The 19,751-nt window shown below is 40.7% G+C and overlaps 1 protein-coding gene across 1 annotated transcript; it reads right to left on the reverse strand.

Annotated features, from left to right (window-relative positions):
- Positions 1-1,748: 1,748 nt before the first annotated feature.
- LOC121620482 (eukaryotic peptide chain release factor GTP-binding subunit ERF3A-like) lies at positions 1,749-19,338 on the reverse strand. Its single transcript, XM_041956529.1, has 14 exons — positions 18,918-19,338; positions 17,775-17,819; positions 14,103-14,345; positions 13,279-13,312; positions 13,080-13,157; positions 12,617-12,797; positions 9,982-10,136; positions 8,052-8,192; positions 7,839-7,932; positions 7,542-7,622; positions 6,519-6,692; positions 3,943-4,032; positions 3,570-3,738; positions 1,749-2,717 (listed from the first exon to the last, which is right to left on the reverse strand). Exons 1-14 carry the CDS (start codon positions 19,108-19,110, stop codon positions 2,665-2,667), a joined length of 1,731 nt encoding a protein of 576 aa, XP_041812463.1. The 5' UTR covers positions 19,111-19,338; the 3' UTR covers positions 1,749-2,664.
- Between the last annotated feature and the right edge of the window lie 413 nt (positions 19,339-19,751).

Genomic DNA, 19,751 nt, shown 5'->3' on the forward strand with positions numbered 1-19,751 from the left:
TCCCATCAGGCTCAGCTGTACTTGTCTTTAGAGCTACATTTAGCAAATATTAGCAACACACTGCTGATCATGGTAAGCATTTCTGTTAAACATGAGCATGCTAGCATGCTGTAGTTAGCATTTAGCTCCAACAACCGCTGTGCCAAAGCACATGGCTGCAGACTCTGCAATGTTACTCAAACAGGAGAAAAAAGTACATTTGTTGGACACTATTTTCAGTGGCGGATTAATCCACAATTGGTGCGCCAGCAAGTATTTGGGGCAGCAGGATGGTGTATGTGGGATTGAGCCAAAATAAACTACAGTGTGTGTGTTCATGGTAATGAAGGAACATGTGACGCAGTGCAACAGCATGGCTCACTGTAAACAGGTGACCTATTTCCCTGCAGACATTCTGACAAGTGACAGCATGAAAAGTTCAGGTGTAAATAATTGAATGATGTCTGACTTCTATTTAGCTGCTTCACTTTCAGGGTCCTGCTGATGCTGGCTCACTGTCACACTGCCATGGGGGACACTTCAATAGAACACAGCCATCATGAAAGTTATTAACACCTGTACTTTTGCTATTATGACAATATGGAATAAGGCCACACTTATTATTGTATGATTAAAAGCACTGAAGATACACTCTACTCTCACCCTTTATAGTTTCTATTCTAGTTTGATGCGGGGAAAAAAAAACACTAGAAAATATTTTTAAACTAAAAAGAAGAATCCTGAAGTCACAAGAGCAAATTCAAAGTGAGCAACTAAATCTCTACAATCCGACAGCAAGAAAACAGAATTCTGTATGGACTACATACTGTGGGAAAATCCGACTGGTCAAGTCTGAACCATGATCTCAGTATCGTTCATTCATCAGCTACATAATATATATATAAGTATTAAATAATAAAATGTTAAAGTCGTCTCCAACTTACCTAAGGCCGTTCTCCCCGTTGTCCCTGTGATTGCAGAGCGACTGCTGCTTGACAACTGCTCTCATCAAAGCCACACCCACAGTACTGAGCTCACCATCCAGACCTACAGCATCACTCTAATCCACCTGCATGAGGATTAGTGATTTTCTAATATGATACAAAGAATGGAAAATGATAAAATTGTACTAATATTTAAGGTAGCTGCACAACAGTCCAAACACACTCTGATTAAAGATCCCGTATTCAGAAGCCTACTTAAAGCATCAAAAGATTTGCAGCAAATATAGCCCCTAACAGATTTATCCAGCTGTGGTAATCAGCTGCAAGCACCTATGAGAGTGGACTGTGGTGCTGCAGCAGCTTTAAATGTAATCACTTTAATAAAATCTCAATTAAATCTTTGGTCTGTATGAAATACATTGTGATTCCTTAAATAAGGCCCCATTAAATTCAAATATACTCCAACTGCCTAATAAGTAATCAGCAATTTCATTACTGACTATGGCAGAGACACCACCTGCTGGTGTATTTGCGCTCCATCAGTGGAACTGAGCAGTGAATGATCCTTTTAAGTAAAACAAGTTCATCTAGTAGTAGCATCTCATCTGAGGCTGCACTTGTCATGTCAGCTCAGTCACTTATTCAAACATCACCACATATCGTGAATGCTGCTCAGGCTAATGCACAACAGCCGGTGCTCCAAGCACAGCTCACAGACTGCATAAAAAAGATACAGCTTTGCAGTTGTCAGTACATTTTATAGTCACAATACATTTATCAGCGCCCTCTTATGGACAAACTGTTATGGTGACACCATTGCTAAATGATCCAAACATAAGAGTATATTGGCATTTCTGAGCTGACATTTGTTACCCATCAGCTGGCACATGTACAGACTGATGCATTTGTTAGCCCAAATCAGCTCACAATACAGACTCATCTTTACAATCTGGCTGATCAGAGTAAGTATTGTAAGAGTAAAATTGAACACCAACATGTCCCCAATGTTCAAAATTAAAATCCGCATTTAAAATTTGTCAGGAATGTCATGTAGCCAACTGGCGCTTGGTGAACTTTGTGAAACTGGACCCTGAAATGTGCTCTGAAAATGAACACACTTTGTTTTCCCAATTTATTATTTTATTGTCATAGTTGTTTGCTTTAATAACATTTGAACACGCTCAAGCACACTGCCAGAACGCCACATGAGAAACCAAAAAGTGGGTAAAAGCAAAGGGAGACATGTACACCCAAGATAAACATTTTGGTTTCAACTGGATAAGTTCTTTCAAACAATTTCTTTTGCAATTTACTTCTGAAAATCATTTTATATATTCCAAGCAAAACCCTGGTCCACATCTGTTTACAGATATAACTTCTGCCATTTGTCATTGTCATTTATGAAAGCAAGAAAAAAAAATATCTGGAAGAAAAAAATCATGTAATGATGAGTAGACCAGAGTAGGGAGGTGGGGGGAGGTGGAGGGAGGGCTAACCCAGAAATGGCATAGCTGAGCTCTCAATATGAGAAAGCTGACTCGTGTGGACTTCATCTTGGTTTGTCATTTGCTTAAAAACAGGTTTTCTTTTTCACATGAGTTTTTTTTCTGACGCTGATCTTCGGCACGCAGAAGGGGGGCGTGACAGGGAGGTGCCGTCGCCGCTGACAACTGTGTGGGCGGGTTATGACCAAGCTCTGCCCACTCCTTCTCATCAGGATTCTCAGGCAGCTTTGTTGTCTTCAGTCCCGCTCAGCAACCAGCTTCAGCACCTTACCGATGGCAATGGTCTTACCTGAGACACATGAACGAAAAGCAACCATCACATTTCTGTCTCAGCCTTACTAAAACTGATGCCGTTCAATAGCATTTTACTGATTTCAAATCGATACGAAATCGAACTGCAAATCTTTTCATGTCCCTTATCAGATCTCTTCATGTTCATCCTTTGACATTTCCAAGTAGCTAAAGGTTAAATAATTCCAACTGAAAGATGTCTAATTGTTGTTTTTGGCTGAGAAGATAGAAATGCTACAGTTTGTTCTGTAGCTCCAACCTGAAACTAAGATGAGTCGAATAATATATGAAATGCTAATTAAATGTATCTGACACATTCAGTGCTAACAGCTGCAGGTTCCTGTGCTTCATCAGCTACTGAACCACAATACTGAAGCTTCTGGTTAGGAACTATGAAGTTGATCAGATTCAAAAGAGTCACCACTCTGTTGGTCCCCGATGAATAACAAAAACAGAGCCCACTGGCAGTCAATACAGTGGTGTTACAGAATGATGCGTCTTCTCACTCACAATGTTGGTGTAAATAAAGACACCAGCTGCAGAGAGCCCATTAACCAGAGAACAAACCTGTCATTGACTACGTTTACATGGACAAAATATTCCTATTTTTCTAAAAAGGACAGTATTCCTACAATGCTGTTTACATTAAAACATGAATATTCCACTACTATTCAAACAAAGACCTGACCATAAACAGGCAAGAGGCCGTGTGTCGCGAGCTTGTCCAAAGAATGCTCTAATGCTGCCATTTTAACAAGCACAGGCTAAAAATAAAAACAAAATTCTTTGCTAATAAAAAGAGATTTATTAGCATGAGAGCTTAATGAATCAGTGTCTGTAGAAGCTCTACCTTCGTCCCGTAAGGTAAACCGTCCCATCTGAGGAAACTCTTTGAAGGTCTCGAGGCAAATGGTTCCTGCCGTGCGCAGACGGGCGATGCAGACCTGGTCCTGTTTGACGAATCGTGGTCGTGTCTTGCTCTTCTCCCCTGTCTTCTTGTCTACCAGACAGATTAAGGCCTACAGACAACACAAAGAGTAACAGAATATCAGTACATACACAGGTATTCACGAAAAACATCCACCTGTTACTCCATCTGTTAAACCAAAAGTGTTTCAATAAAGAGCATCATGCTGCGTTTGTTCACATGTCTTCACACACCCTTCAACAGGCAATTCTTGAACCGTTGAGAGGCTATGCTAACAGTTAAGATGAAATCTTACCGCAATTTGCACTTCTTCAATGCATGTGTGAATGTGAAGGACTGCATTGTAACCTGGACAGATGATGGATTTGTGTTCAATGATGACAATCTGTGAAGAACAGAGTTAGAGTGATGAGAACACTTAAAGAAGAAACATTTTGTCACCTATGAGCACCACCAGCTGATTTCTGAGCACCACTGCTGCAGCCTGCTCAAAGGCATCCAGACAGTGGGAATGGAGGAGGGATGGACTAACACACGAGCAGGTCCAATAATGCTGTAACTATATTGTATATGCTATAACAATAATCAGGCCATAATTAAACTTAAAGAGAAAAAAGAAATTGAAAAAAGCCAATTTAAAATCTAACATGGTAATTTGAAAATGTAAAGTCACAATGAAAAAAGTGACATTTAAAATGCAAATGCCTAAATGGTGATGATTGAACTGTTACCTTCAATTGTAAATCAGAAATAAGAAAAGGGAAACATCAAATATGCGACTGAAAATGGGCAATGGAAAAGCTTAAAAGAACTATTTAAATTTGCACTGTACTATTTGGCATTTGACATGTGGCATTTTAAATGTCATCCTTTCCATTTGGCTTTAAACGCTGTCTGTAACTGAGGAGGTGTGGTCTAAAGGAACTGGGGAAACAGAGCAAGTGGAGTGAGCATGTGGCTTCACACAAAATCACCAGTGAAAGGAAAGTCTGTCTGACAGTCTGACAGCGAGAAAGCAGCAGACAGTGCAGCAGGCAACACTACTGTGGGTCTGCCAGGAGAAGGTGGCTAACACTGAAGACCAGCTAACCTAACCGTCTTAAACTGACATCTAATTTACTGATGGATTAACATTAACTTAATGTTCCAGCACATATTTACATGAAATGTTCTCAATTAGTTCAGTGTTATGCAAGTAGCTGATGTTACTCACTATAGGTTTCAGTTCAATATTTGTGGTTAGCTAGCTTACACTTTTTTCATATTGTGATCATTGATACATAATTGTAGATTGAACTGCTGCCACTCGTTTTCACACACCCTGTGGTCAGATTTTCCTAATTACAAAACTAGAACAGAATACTGCTCCATATTCTTTAGCCAGATGATATGTGTAGCTGTCCCTGGGTCACAGCACAAGCTGGACGTTAAATAAACAGCTGATTCTGTAACAACTGGTTCAATAAACACGACTAGACTCAGGACGTTTTCTCTCACTGAGACACACTGACACTTTATTAAAGTCCTATATTTGATTTTACCTTGTACATGCTTTATATGGCCATTAATAACTTTGTTTAATTTTGCTTGTTGTCGCTTGGTCGTGCATTTCTATACTCCCTGAAACAGTTGACTTCAGTAATCGAAGCGCAACAGACTTCACACGACTACACAATAGCAGTACAGATTTGTTGTGCTTTACATTATGCACTTCTACTTCGGCAGACCTGCTGCTGAAATTAGAAAATTGTAATGCGAAAGCTTAAATGGAAATGTTCAAACTGAAATTGTAAAGATGAAACTGAAATTGAAAATAAGAAAAAGGGAAACATCTGCTCCGTGCTCTCCATCCACCTGTTGTTGGCAGTGGCGAAGCTAGAGCGAGCTGCTGAGGCATGGTTGAGTGGTGAGCAACAGTTAATTGATGAACACTTCTACATTATAACATTATGCTAAAATTAGAAGTACAATGAAAATACAGGATTGTTATGCCTATTTCCATTTATAATCAAATATTAATAATTCTGCTGTCTCAACAAATTAACTGTTTGATTTTTCCAAAGACAGGTGAACACATGACTAACTACAGAACTGTAACAGTGATAAAACCTGTGGCTGTAAGTTTGGTAGCCAAATGAGCCATTGTCATTTTACAGTTTTTAATTATCACTCTACATCATAAGTCTGCTTTTTCAATGTCCTGTCTCTTCGTAAGTTTAATTATGGACTATTCTTAGTACCATAGTAAAATAATCTTTTTAACTTTATCTCTTTTAATGTTCTATTTGGATTTTTAATTCTAATTATTACTAAAAATATCCTCCATAGAGTGAACTTTATCTTCGTGTCAGCTTCAGGACATGTTTCTCCTTTTACCTGTTGGTCTGTAAGCAACACCATGTTTGCTGTGAAAAATGCCCTCCACCTCCTGTAATGAACAGACTCATTGACGTGCACATACAGGTTAGCTGATCTGGCTAGCTAACTAGCAGCACAATGTTTACTTAGTTATCTGTGCAGATAAGCGACTGGCTATAAATAAACAGTGAGCACCTGCTCGGCTCTGTGATGTTTAATGTTATTCAGGTGGTCACCAGCATTATTAGATCTTGGTACAAGCAAGCTGCATGCTTATTGGACGACTGATGCTAATGAGATTTGAATGACAGGCATTTTTTGATACTTCACAGCATTCAAGCATTTCAATCAGTGGCACAAAAGTATCCAAGTTAAGTTCCCAGCCCTACCCATTACACTTAAAATGTTTCTCAAACATGTGTCCATGGAAGCCTAGGTGCACTTTAATCACAATGTATTACGCTATATACTGCTGGCGGTGGAAGTGTGTCTGAGCTGCTGTGTGATACTGACCTGGGCGTCGAAGGTGCGCCCCGAGTGGCAGAGGTTCTCAGCATTACACAGGATAAAGCCAGGCAGGATCTCCTCCTCCTCAATGCCCTTCAGCCGCAGCTTGAGGTTTTCACCTGGCCCGGCATCGTCTGTCTCCATGTCATCTGACAAGAGACTCAACACCTCCACTACATGCTGCGTGATGAGAGACCACAAGTAGAGAAACATGGAACAAGACAAAGAGAGTGAGAGAGGGGGGGAATTAGAAAGATGCATCTACAGCCAATTCTAAGACAAAAAATTGGATGTTGTGTGAAATGTAAATAAAAAAGGAGAGCAATCATTTACAAACAAACTGTGTTTACTGAAAACGGTTTCCAAGCCCATGTAGTATCATCCTTAATCCAATCATGTGTTCTCAAAGTGGTGATCCTCGCTCCATCCTGGCTTGTAAATGACTGAGCCTTTCCAGGATGCTCCTTTCATACCCCATCATGATACTATCACCTGTTACCAATCAACCTGTTTACCTGTGGAATGATCCAAACAGGTGTTTTTGGAGTGTTCCACAACTTTCTCAGTCTTTTGTTGCGCCTGTCCCCCCCAACTAGTTTGAAACATGTTGCTGTTTCATTTACGTTTTGCACAGCATCCCAACCTTTTGGAATCCGTGGACCAGGTACCAGTGACAACAGGTCCAATTCTTCATAGACTGAACATGTATTTCTCATTAATGACAGTATGGAGACTTTTGGTCTGCTTGTGCTGTTCACAAACAAAGGCAAATGTGTTGTGTGGCAATGATTGCTGCAGTATATCTGTACTACACTATTCCAGCCAGGAGGAACATGAAGTATCCCGCAGACTAAATGACACAAATGTTAAATGACAAAACTAAAATATTTGAAATAGTTAAGTTTTCAAATAAAACTTTAATAGCCAGTGTGAGGCACAGTTTCATAGTTAAATTTCAGTTCTCGCTCTCTCATCCCATGTCTTTCATGGTTCCAGCTGATAGAAGAAAAGGTTTGTGGGATATCTTACCCTGTTTGGCATCATGACCAGCTGCTGTGCTTTACTGATGGAGCCTGACTCCAGTTTGCCCAAAATCACAGTGCCCATGTCCTGATGAGACAGATTGACAAAGATTGTTACAGAGCAGGTGAAAGAACGCTGTATTTACATCAACCAATCAAGGACCAGATTCATCAGGTTCCTATAGAGCGCACGGACCAGGGAAACTCAACTCATGCTTTGCGAGTGTATAAAATGATTTAGCTGTCATGTCTGAGCCTGACAATTCCAAGAGATCAAATCAAGCAGGGGTAAAAACAGACTCACCTTGTATTTATCTACGATGGGCAATCTGACAGGGCCATCGCTTGATCTGTTGAAGTTTGGCAGACTGTCCAAGTGTGGAATGAAAGGTAAACCTCTGAAAAAACAAAATATGGACAGAAGTTTGTAAAGACGAATGAACGAGAACAATCAGTTCAGTCTATACAATAACTAAACTGACAGTGAAATTCGATGAGAAGAAGCTGAAAGACTTACGTGTACCAGGAGCACATGTCAGTGGGCTCCTTCAGGTTGGCCCCTGTCAGTCCAGAGCACGGCATGAAGTGAATGTCTTTCTTCGGATTGAAGCCCACCTTCTTCAGAAATGGCACTAGTTTCTCCTTACACTCTTCATACCTAAGGGTTCAACAGCAGGAGGGTCGTCAACATCTTCAAAGAAAAATAAATACAAATATGGCTGCAGACACTTCATCTGTATATGGAGGACATGTACTGGGATGGATAGTGAACAAACACAGATCCTCAATAACTGCGGTGATAATCTTCATGTCTGGACTGGGCCACTTCCATACATAAGAGGGACAGAGTAGATTACCTCTCAATATAATGCAGGCCAATAATTCTCCCACCACTAATAGCTGCCTAAAACACATGTAGAGGGTGGATCAGGGCTGTATCAGTTGTGTCAGGACATGTTTGAGAGGTCAGGTGGGGATTATGAATTGTACCAGCCAAGACATACGGTATCATGTGCATTTGGGTATGTTTGTTCCAAAGCACAAAGAATTTCAATTGTTGTGTAACAGAGCGTTTGTTAACCAGTTTGTGTTCATGAGACACAGTGGGGCTGTTTGCCCTGGCTGTCTGGGAAAGCTGTAAAGGTATCCTGTGACGCTTTCTTGTAATCAACAGTTATGTTTTAGAGTCTCTTGCCAAAACACATTGTGTGTTTCTTTGGGGGTCAAACAAATATGTTCAATGTGTTTCCTTCCTCATGAAACTACTGAAAATCCAACTCCTGATGCGTTTTAAATCCACCATTGTTTACAGCCATGTTGACTATCTTCCAGTGTTCAGTTGTTGTCCCCTGCCTTTGCTGGTATATTGTATCCATCTATAACGCCACCTGTTGGTCAGTGAAATAGTTCGTTGGCATTGGAAGGAATATATACCGAGTGGCTTGTTCGTTTGCATGCAAGTCCTTGTTCACACACGTGAGATGAACAACATGGAGACCCACTCATAGAAAAACAGCTCCATTGTGCTAAGAGGTCTAACACTCCACAGGTTGCATTTAATTTTGAAGCAGTGGAAGGGGGTGTTTAGGCTGCCTGACAAAAATTAAACTTTGCTCAAAGCAGAAAACTAGCACTAACTACAGAACCAGTTTGCCACCAGTAATTGATATTTATTTCTTTCATCTTACCAGGGACCACAGAGGTGTCAGTTGGGGTTCTTAAACTCAATTCTTCTTCTTTTTTATCCAATGTCACTGTCCCTTTGAATTAATTCACTATCCTATGCCTTATTAACATCCAGAATTCAAAATAGCCCAAAATATACATTTTATGTCATGCAGCCCTATGTAGTGGAATTAAATTTATACATGACTTTCAATTTGGTTTGCCCTATGAAGTGAGTAACAACAATTTATGTTATCTTTAGTTAGCCCGTGCAACAACCAACACAAGCAACCAGGTTACTGAGAGCAGTCAGGTTATGGAGGAAAGGCTGTGTATATATGCAGCAGGTCAGTACTCATATCAGTGTATCCAAGTGTATGTGTTCATGAGCTGCTGTTCAGTGCAGCAGTGAGACTCCTCACTGGTACCAGAGAGACCTCATCTGCCCTGTACTGGCCTCTTCACTGGTTACCTGTGAACTACTTTATGTTTTTAAAGCCCTGCATGGACTGGCACTGGTATTGTATTTTGCTGCTTGGGCAATGCTATTTCTTTTTGGATTTTAGCGAGATATTCTATGGCTTCATTAATTTACTCATATCCTCTTATTTATGTCTGTGTGTTCAGTGCTGTCGTAAAGCATTACGGCATTATGTTGTTGTTGTATTAACTTGTTTTTAAATGTGCTGTATAAATAAACTTGATTTAACTGAGATTATGCGATGAGCCAATGAATTTTGCATGCTGTTGTCCTATTTGATCATTCCTATCCATCCACCCACCTCTCAAGGCTCCAGCTGACTGTAGGATCGTCCATTTTATTCACCAGAACGATCAGGTGCTTGACACCAGCTGTTTTGGCCAACATGGCGTGCTCCCGAGTCTGTCCACCCTTCTCAAAACCAGTTTCAAACTCGCCTTTCCTGGCAGAGATCACCTGAGGGTCAACACATTCATTCGTAAGTGTTTTGTCTACAAACGCTATGACAACATAAAAGGTTGAAAAAGGTGTTACAGGTTAAAGAACGCTGTCTTGCAGCAATTTAATTTAATAGCAACAGAAACCAACAGTGACAGATAAAAAAACCAAAAAGTATTTGTCACCCTTTTGACCACAAAAAGGTAATTTTATCGATAAGGGTCCAACTGCAGACCCAGGTAATGAGACGAGAGAAGTGTCTTGAGAAAAGAAACTAGAAATATATTCTTTACAGCTAGCTCCAACACACCTGCAACTCAAATAGCTGCATGTGTGAATACCTCCTTTAGAAACACAGAGTAGGGTCCCCATATACGAGGTGCAACCTGGTTGTTACATACAGGGCAGGTTTTGGTAGCTTGCTGGAGAAGTTGACTTCTTCAAACAGAAGAGACCATTACCCTCTCACTCTGAGCCAAAAGAGTTTAAAGATGAAGCCCATTCACCTTTATACTTACGTGCAGGGGTGCACACAACTTTTTTGTTCAGGAGGTCAAATGGGTACCAGGAGACAGTGTTTGGTACTGTCCCTATACATAGCCTGGCCTAAATAAATGCAGTCTTCCTCAGTGTCGCCCTCACTTCACTGAAGTTTTTGTGACGTCCTAGGGTCCATCTAAGAGCAGCCACCAAAATTCAGTGAACTCCCAACTTTGCTCCCAACTCCCCAATGATGAGTTTGTGCCATGAATTATCTGTGTTCCCCCTTCATGTCAATATTGTCTTCGTGTTTATCAAGTAATGGATGATAGAAAATTATATTTTTGTCTGCCAGGTGTGGATGTGAACAACACCTTGCACCATATTTCTGTGCGCTCATCGTTAGCTTTGAACAGCAAAACGTCTTGGAGCCACTTTTCAGAGAAAAGTCTTTTCTTCTGCTCTGGTTCAGTTGACGTTTCTTTACAGGTGGCACAATTACAAAGACGCCACTTAATATCTTTCATATTTTGGACATCTCTCACAGTAGGTTACTTCATTGAGTTTTTTGGCAGTTGGCATCCATACATGTTGTATTACCACCATTTGCTGCATTACCTCACAGTCAAAGCATTCACTATGTTCCTCCCAAGTGATCCTATTGACTACACCCTCCATTCTACAAAGCACATCTAACTCAGTTGCTGCCTGGTAGACTCAGGCATGTTTTGAAACAACTGGACGTTATGCAAATCTGATTTTTGTCATGCATGTGTACCTGTTATTTGCACCCCAAGTAAGTGTCACACCTCACATTTGGGGCCCTTACTCTCTTCCCAATTGGCTTGCAGACCTGGGGTCCCCAAAACATGATGTTTGCGGTTAGACCCTCTTAACTTTATCAGAATATTGATTAGAGGTCGACCATTAATCAGCTATTTCCTGCTCCAAACTATTTGTGATACAGTGATCCCTCGCTATAACGCAGTTTACTTTTCACGGTTTCGCTACTTCACGGATTTGCATCGTGCATTGTGTTCCGCATTCTGATTGGCTAAAAAGTCACTCCGCTTCTTCTCTACCTGTGCGTCAATAACGTTGCAGTTTAATATGTACACGTACGTAAAACAGCTTGCCAAATTTACATTACGTACGTGCAAATTCTCTTGCAATTTCGAGTTTCTCTAAAACCCATAATGTCGACAAAACGCTCTGGACCGACAAAAGCACCAAAAGGAAAAAGAAAGAAAAAAGAGTGACAACAACTGCCTATCACTATGTTCTTCTCCCGAACAAACACACCTGCACCGCGGGCTTCAAAAGAAGAAAACACTGCAGAGCGGAGTCAGGATGCAGCGGCTCAGTCTGAAGAGCAGTGAAATACACCTGAGTCACTATTTGTCCGACTGTACTTTGTATTTTTTCATAATCATTTTTAATTCTCTCCCGTTTAATCCAATTACTCGGGTCGTGGTGGGCGGTGCTAATCTCAGCAATTTGAAGCCTTCTGTTCACATCGATGATTAAAATGATTATTTGACAGTCCAGCACAGAAGTTATTTGTTGAAAAAAACATTTCTAAAGTACTTTTATTTGTGCCTGTAAAATGGTTTGTTCTTTCTTTTCAATGTATAATAGAGTATTTAATTGTATAATAATTGTAAAAAAAAATTAAGGTTTCTACTTCACGGATTTTGCCTATCACGGGTTCTTTTTGGAACGTAACCCCCGCGAAAAACAAGGGTATACTGTAATGCCGGCCTTTAAAAACCTCTTCTCTGTCGACCTCTTTCAATATTAGGGGATATATTTTTAAGTTGCTGATGTTTAAACAACAGCAATGTAGCTGATCTCCTGACAAGTAAACTCAAAGTCTTTGTTTTAATGATTGAAAATGACACTTTTTTTTTGCTGATACCCAAGACTATTGGGTAGACAAAGGCCTCCTTGTCAAGTTTTGGCCTAATGTCCCACTTAAAGTTAACACTTCATCAACACTGGTCATTTTCTGGACTCACCAGAACAGCCAAGTCTGCCTGTGATGCGCCGCCAATCATGTTGGGCACAAAGCTTTTATGGCCTGGAGCATCAAGGATGGTAAAGTGCTTTTTGTCCGTCTCAAAATAAGCTCGGCCCACCTCCACCGTCTTGCCTTTGTCCCTCTCCTCTTGGTTGGTGTCTAAAGCCCAAGACAGATACCTAGCAGACAGAAAAGGGATATTCTATTGTTAAACTGGTCAATGGTGCAAATCAGAGACTATTTATAAGGGTTGGCATGTACAGCAATATCAATATATCTATAATATAAAGCAATGTTAAGATCTAAGTTAATATACAACTGAACATACAAACAGAAAATAAATAAAATTAGAAATCAAATCTTAAAACTATGGTGTTAGGCCATCATTTTTGAAGCATGTTTCCATGTTCCGGATTTAATAAAAGTACCAGTTAGTTGAGACAAGCAGAGTGCCCACTCACCAGGTTTCCCGGTTCTTTTCCTTGGCTTCTCTTTCGTACTTCTCTAAGGTTCTCTTGTCTACCATGCCTGTTAGATACCTGTTGGACAGGAAGGGAACAACAGAGCAATCTACAACATGTCAACAGCCTGATGTGGTAATGGCAATTTCAGTCATTATTAGGAAATGCAGTGAACCAAAAAAGGAAGACTGGAACTCACATGATTTGTCCGCCAATAGTTGACTTGCCAGCATCTGGAAAATAAGCACACACAGCATGTTAAGATTAGACAATAAATTATTCTGTGTGACCACTTTTTGAGTTGCCAGAAAAAAAATCACAATAACTAAGCAAACACTGGAGCCAAATGCTGAATCTCCATCATAGGCTCCCTTAGATATCCTTTACTAATTCACAAAAAAAAAGAAACCTAAAGCTGTCTCCTCATCATTGCTCTGTTTGTCCTTGTTGCTAGCTGTTGTCCAGGAAACAGCCACTGGCTGTGCTGTTGAGTATACATGCACACGATGTAGACTGACTCGAGTCCAACCTGCTGCCGACAGGTTGCAGAATATGGTACATGAAGCAGGTGCATCTCACTGATGGAGACAAAGCCATTAGGTTGTGAAAATGGGTACCATGCTAAAACCTTAACATAGTCTATGTTGAGTGATACCAGGCCATAGTGTTAATGGGTGTGCTACAAATGTGTTAGGGGATACATCACTGAAGACACTGTGGAGGTGAGTCTACACACTGGACAGCTAAGCACACAAACAACAACACGGAACATCAACATGGCAGCTGAATGAAGAGCTTAGCCTGACACATCATTGTACGTTGTGTTACATTGTTGGTTTTTTGCTGTGATTTGCACAACTGAGCATTCAGAGAATCACAAAAGGCTCAAATTAGTGTACAATTAGTGTACAAGTTCACTTAACAGCACTGCTATCAAGTCAAATTTGACCTAAGAGCAATTAACTTATTTCTTTAAAGTATCATTTTCTAAATTACCTAAGACAGACAGGTGTATGCACTGACCTACGTGTCCGATGAACACAACATTGATGTGTTCCTTCCTGGGTGCGTCCGGCTGTGTAGGTGGAACCTTGGGCACTGGTGCTTCCTCTTCTTCCTCCATCGTCTCCGGAGCCGTCTCCTCCGCTGTTGCTTTCACCGCTGGCCCTCGGTCTACGCCTCCTGGCTCCTCCTCATTTGGCTCGGCCTCTTTCTGGTCCCACGGTTCCTCTGTGCTCATCTCTGTGTCGCCGTTCTCCAGTGGAGCTGCACAGCAACAAACATAGCTCACATCATTCAGGGCCTGTTTTGACAAACTACTTAAAACAACTCAACAGGTGAAATATAGACGGAGCCTATGTGAACGAAGCATAACCAGAGTTACCGGCTCAGGTACAACCAGTTAAGTTACAGTTTACATCAAGTCTGTCTAGACTCATACAATACACTCAATGAAGACTTACTTTAAAGGTTTTACGTTCAAGGATTGTCGAAGTGAAAGTTATCCTTATATTGACAAGTATAATTCCAGTGAATAATTTCCAATCAGAAACATGTTGAATTGAGTTTTACAGAGCAGTACAGAGGACTGAGTTTCATCATATGATAATTTGACCTTTATTGTAGAGTTGTATATAAAATGTCATCACTTCATTTTATCCTATCAGACATTAATGCAAAATTCTGACATGATTAGCGTATGAATTGAGCTATGGCCAGAAACGTGTTTTGTGAGGTCACAGTGACCTTGACCACCAAAGTCTAATAAATTAATCCTTGTGTCCAAGTCAACATTTGTGCCAAATGTTCAATAGTAAGCCAAAGTACACAAACAAATTTTCAGTATTCAAGTACTGCATTAGGAAAAAGCTGATGAAAATGGCTAAATTTGAAAAAAAAAAAAAACAAGATGGTGAGCAAATGACTTAGAAATGGGATGTAAACACAAAATTATAAGAATTTGTTTATAAATTCTTATTCAATGTATTATTTTACATGGTCCTGTGATTCAAGTAACTGTTATTTTCTACCATTGTCAACTGGCAGCAACAGAACCAGCAGGATTGGTACTTTATTCAAGCTGGTCTGTTGGTTTGTAGAGGGGAAGTACTTTTGATTGTCAAAATAAAGCAGAACAGACAAAGGTGGTGTTGTACTACATTTCACAGTTTACATAAAATTCATTAGCACAAAAATATCTGCCAACCTACTCATGTTGTATTTTAGTTGCATCCTATTTTTCCAATTTACAATGCTGCAAGTTATAAGACATGCACGCACGCGCACGCACACACAAAAAGCACTTCCATCATGGCCAGTGACATCCGATCACGACAGTCTTCTCAGATCCACTCAGGTATTACACATCATGTTAAACAGACCCGGGAACTTTGGCAATAGAACGGGACCGGACCCAATCCAAGTGACTGTAAGAAACATGGATCTGAACCCCCAGGTCCCGGGTCCTCGTCGACCTGTGAAGACCTCTAATATACATTAAGCCTTCAACACAGCCATCACATGAATAGCGGACAGCATGAACAGGGACAGCCACCAAGGCATGTCATGATTTTAAAGGAAATGACAAACATAAACATCGAGGGTCAGAAGAAAAGCCACCACTCTGCAGGGAAAAGTGTATGACTTCTCTCTATGAGGTGTAGGGCTTAAACAGCGCAGCAATGAACACTTAGCACCAAGGCGGAGACAAAATAGGAAACAATGACAGTGCTCTGACATAAAGCCCCCTACACAGTTCAGCAGTACTGCAGCGAAAAGATCCTGGTTCGGTGTGTTCGACCAGTTCTAGTTTCCTATAAATCTATTTAAACATGATTTTAAAAACTTAGTAACGTATTTACATGGGTGGACACAACATCAGTAACTGCAGCGCTACATGACAACTAGCTTTTTTCTTAATTTATTACGACTTAACTATCAGACTTTGGGGAAAAAGGACAAATCTGCAGTTTAGTTAGTAAGAATACACAGCTTTACATTAAGACCTGATGCTGGCTGTTAGAGATGAGTCACACAACATGGAGTATGAGATGTAGGCCGTTATCACATTCTCCCCCAATAAGCAAATAGGGAAACATGATGTAGGAACACTTGCCAAAACATCCACCATGTTGACCATGTGTTCTTCAAATGAGACAATCTCTAGCCTACAACTGCTTCTCCCAGACCTTCAGTCGCTGACATCCTGCCTCTCGACACTGACACTTACATTATTGTGTCAGGTCATTATTAAGATTCTGCTTGGAGGGACTGCTGGAGCTCAAATTACCTTGGAAAAAAAATAACTATTACAGAACTATCAATTTATTATAAAAAGGAACTGATGTGTCCTTTGCAGAGTATTTTACTTGAATGTTTGAGACCTCAAGAGGTGAAACTATGCAATATTTCTCAACAAAAATGTCTTAGGGTTAGAGAAAATTATCTCACAACTTCCTCAGAGTAATCTTGTGACTCCCTGGGGGGTCCCGACCCCAAGTGGGAAACTACAGCCTTAAAATTGTATTGACATGGTGATGCAGTAGATTATTTTAAATTGTTTTAACCAAATATTTGACAGTCCCACACTCTTGTGCAGTCCCTTCCTTTCTTTATACTGTTTGACAAGCACGATTAATCTTCAGCACAGCAACTGGATTAGATACTGGATGCCCATTTCAACCAGCGGTTTAGAAAAAAGTATTAACTATTAATTTGCAATGTCTACCACAGAAAAGTGCCTGGTGTTTGTAGACTCAACCTACACAACGTGGATATGCCTCAAATGTCTAACCATATTTGTGCTTCCTCTCTTCTTATCCTATGTGATCTTGTTTCAATTTAAGTGTAACACAAATAAAACCGCCACTTCAAGCATCCTGGTAGTTTTTTTTGAATGACCAAATAACAATGCTAGAACAGTCGTATGTATCTTTGGGCTTGATGCTAATTTTTTTTAACTAATAACCTTTAAGAAAGGGGAAAAAATATACAGTGCAGCTACACACTACATACTAGGTATCTCATTGCAAGAAGCACAAACATGTCAATCACATTTCACCAGTTCACAACAACTGAATTTGAAAGGTGGGTTCACTGCAAGCCTCTGAAATGCCCCTGTACACTTTGTGACATTATCTCCCACTGAAACAAGGCCATGTCTGTTGAAAGTGATAATGAAACAGAGTCCCAGTCACAGATGTGACAGAGCAAGATCCAGACAGCCTGAGACATAACAAAAGATAAACTGATGCTAGAAACTGACTATTCAGTTTGTGGTCAAACACAGAAAAAGGCATCCTGTGGCAGATGTAGATACATAAAGCCAATACTGCTACAGAAAGGTGGAAAGGGGGGCAGCCTGGTAGCTGACTGCTGATGCCACCGTAACATCGCTGGTATAATTCTAGCTGGCGACCTTTGTCGTATATCATACTCTCTCTCTCCCATTTCCTGTCTGCCTCTGCTGCGAATGAATGAAGCTGAAAATGCAAAATAGTAATAATAAGCAAAAAATGAATACATGAAAGAGGGAACAACGCTTTCAAGCAAACAGAACTTTTGTAATTGGGTCGCAGTTACTCATGATGTAAGAGTTACTATAGGCTTTGTTAATCCTTTCAGTGTGGGCCTGCACATGTCAGGACAATGAGGAGAACAGTAATAGCATGTATGTGACACAGACACCATACATACCAGCACTTTCTGACACCTCCATGGTGGATATCTTTTCAACAGCAACTGAAAAAGAAACAGCAGTTGAGTTAATGTTTAAGTTAATTTGAAATTTGCCTGGCCTGTTCCCCTCGCTATAGGCTGACTTCAGACAGAGGAACAGTCATTTTCAAACTGCGTGTGGATAAGACAGAAAACATGTTTCCATTATGTTCCACAAAGAGATTTCAATATGCCTTCAGAGGCCACCTTTAGTCGAAGCCAGAGAAAGTTTTTTAACAGTTTTTCATGAAAAGGACCCACATTTGCTGGAGCACAAACTTCTATTTGATGACGGTGTCCATGGATGGTATACAAGGGGAAGGTAGGAGAAGGTTTTGAATCCACTGACATGAGGAACTTGGGCAAACAAATTATTGAAGTTCTGTGGGTATAGGTCATACTAATCTAAAAAAAAAAAAATCTATATTTTCACATGAGGACTGCCATGCTACTACAGCTTCAGTCTCGCCCAGGTCTCCAGTGTCCCTTCACGCGGTTTCCTATGACACATTTCGCTCCAGTCTTGACCAGCTGTGCGTCAGAACATCCACGTCACACCAAACACTCACGTTCTCTCTACCGTTAATTTATTTCCAATGAGCTTAGCTTTCATCATCGGGTGAAGTTGGGCTGTTACAAAATCACACTGATGTCTGCCAGCAGTACTTTTTGCTTGGTTTCATTTACTGTTTAGATTAAGCGGTTACTTTGTCAAAACGTAGCAACTAAACACTGAGCGACATAGGCGCCCAATTGTGAAACCACACGAGCTAACCAAAATGCTAGCTAGCTACCGCCGGTTAGTTGTAACAAGCTAATGCCGGGTGGGTTTCTGACTTAAACGACAGCTGTGACAGTGCTCATCAAGATAAAGCTCCACTATATAGCCGAACGCCTAAGTAACATACGATAGATTGGTTGTAGTCAAAGTTACATAGCGTCAGCCAACTACACAACTGCTAAAGCTACACTAAACAGCACAGCAGCTAGCTAGTTTGTCGCGCTTCAAGGAACGCGTGTCTGTACAGTGGCTAGTGAGCTAGCAACTACCCAGCCCAGGATCCTGTTAGCAACTAGCTGTGTGCTAGCTAAAGTAGCTGCCCAACGTGACTGTGAACTTACCACCAGAATCGGGATTTTCCGACTGTGCTTTCATGGCAAAAGCCGGAACAAATTCGGCGGCGTTTACATTGGGCACAAACGGCTTAGCATTCACATTTAGGGTTGTGAATGCTGATTCAAGTTGTCCGTCGATTGTGGCCTCCACATCGTCCTCTTGTTCCCAGGAATCAGGGGCAGTGTCTCTCGGGTCCATCGTGGGTCTTGGATTTTCACTACTGTGAGATTTGAGCTACGCAGTTCTTGGTCTCCGTAAGTGTCCGCCCAAATCCCAATGTTAAGGTCACCCCTTGGAGTAATTAACAGCGTCCCAACTCGAAGTGTAATGTTTCGTCCCCGATTCAGGTGAAATAAAGCAGCCGGTTACTATCGGTGAGACGCCAGAGAAGATATTCGACTCAGCACTCCCAGAGACAGTCCGCGTGAGATAATGCGTCCCGTCAGTTGACGTGCTACCCGTGGTGACCTCTGGGATATGGAGTCTAATGAAAAAGTGGAAAACATTTGCCTTCAAAGACTCACAAGGACAAGAAAACTACATTCTCCAACGACTAGTAACAGACAGTTTACGTCAGTAGATTCTGACCTTTTCAGGAACCGCAGATTCGATTCAGGTATAGTTGTAGCAAATGGAGAATATCTTTAATTATATATACACCTATTCAGCCGCAAACATAATGTTAATTTATGTTGTGTTTGAAAAGCTCCTTGTATTTACGTACGACAGTTTAAGTTTCACATTGAATCTCGAACATATTCTGGGATTTGCAAAATTCCTCATGGGCATTTGTTAAGAAAGTTTTTTCACTTATTTTAACAACCATAATAACGTTATTA

This window comes from Chelmon rostratus, chromosome 17 (genome assembly GCF_017976325.1).
Source record: "Chelmon rostratus isolate fCheRos1 chromosome 17, fCheRos1.pri, whole genome shotgun sequence".
Lineage (NCBI taxonomy): Eukaryota > Metazoa > Chordata > Actinopteri > Chaetodontiformes > Chaetodontidae > Chelmon > Chelmon rostratus.

Coding starts and splice junctions, on each gene's coding strand:
- LOC121620482 (XM_041956529.1), bottom strand. CDS start 19,110: ATGGACCCGAGAGACACTGCCCCTGATTCCTGGGAACAAGAGGACGAT. Junction 13,313..14,102: donor TGTGTTCATCGGACACGTAG/GTCAGTGCATAC, acceptor CTTATTTTCCAG/ATGCTGGCAAGTCAACTATT. Junction 8,193..9,981: donor GTCAGCTGGAGCCTTGAGAG/GTGGGTGGATGG, acceptor TTGAACCCTTAG/GTATGAAGAGTGTAAGGAGA.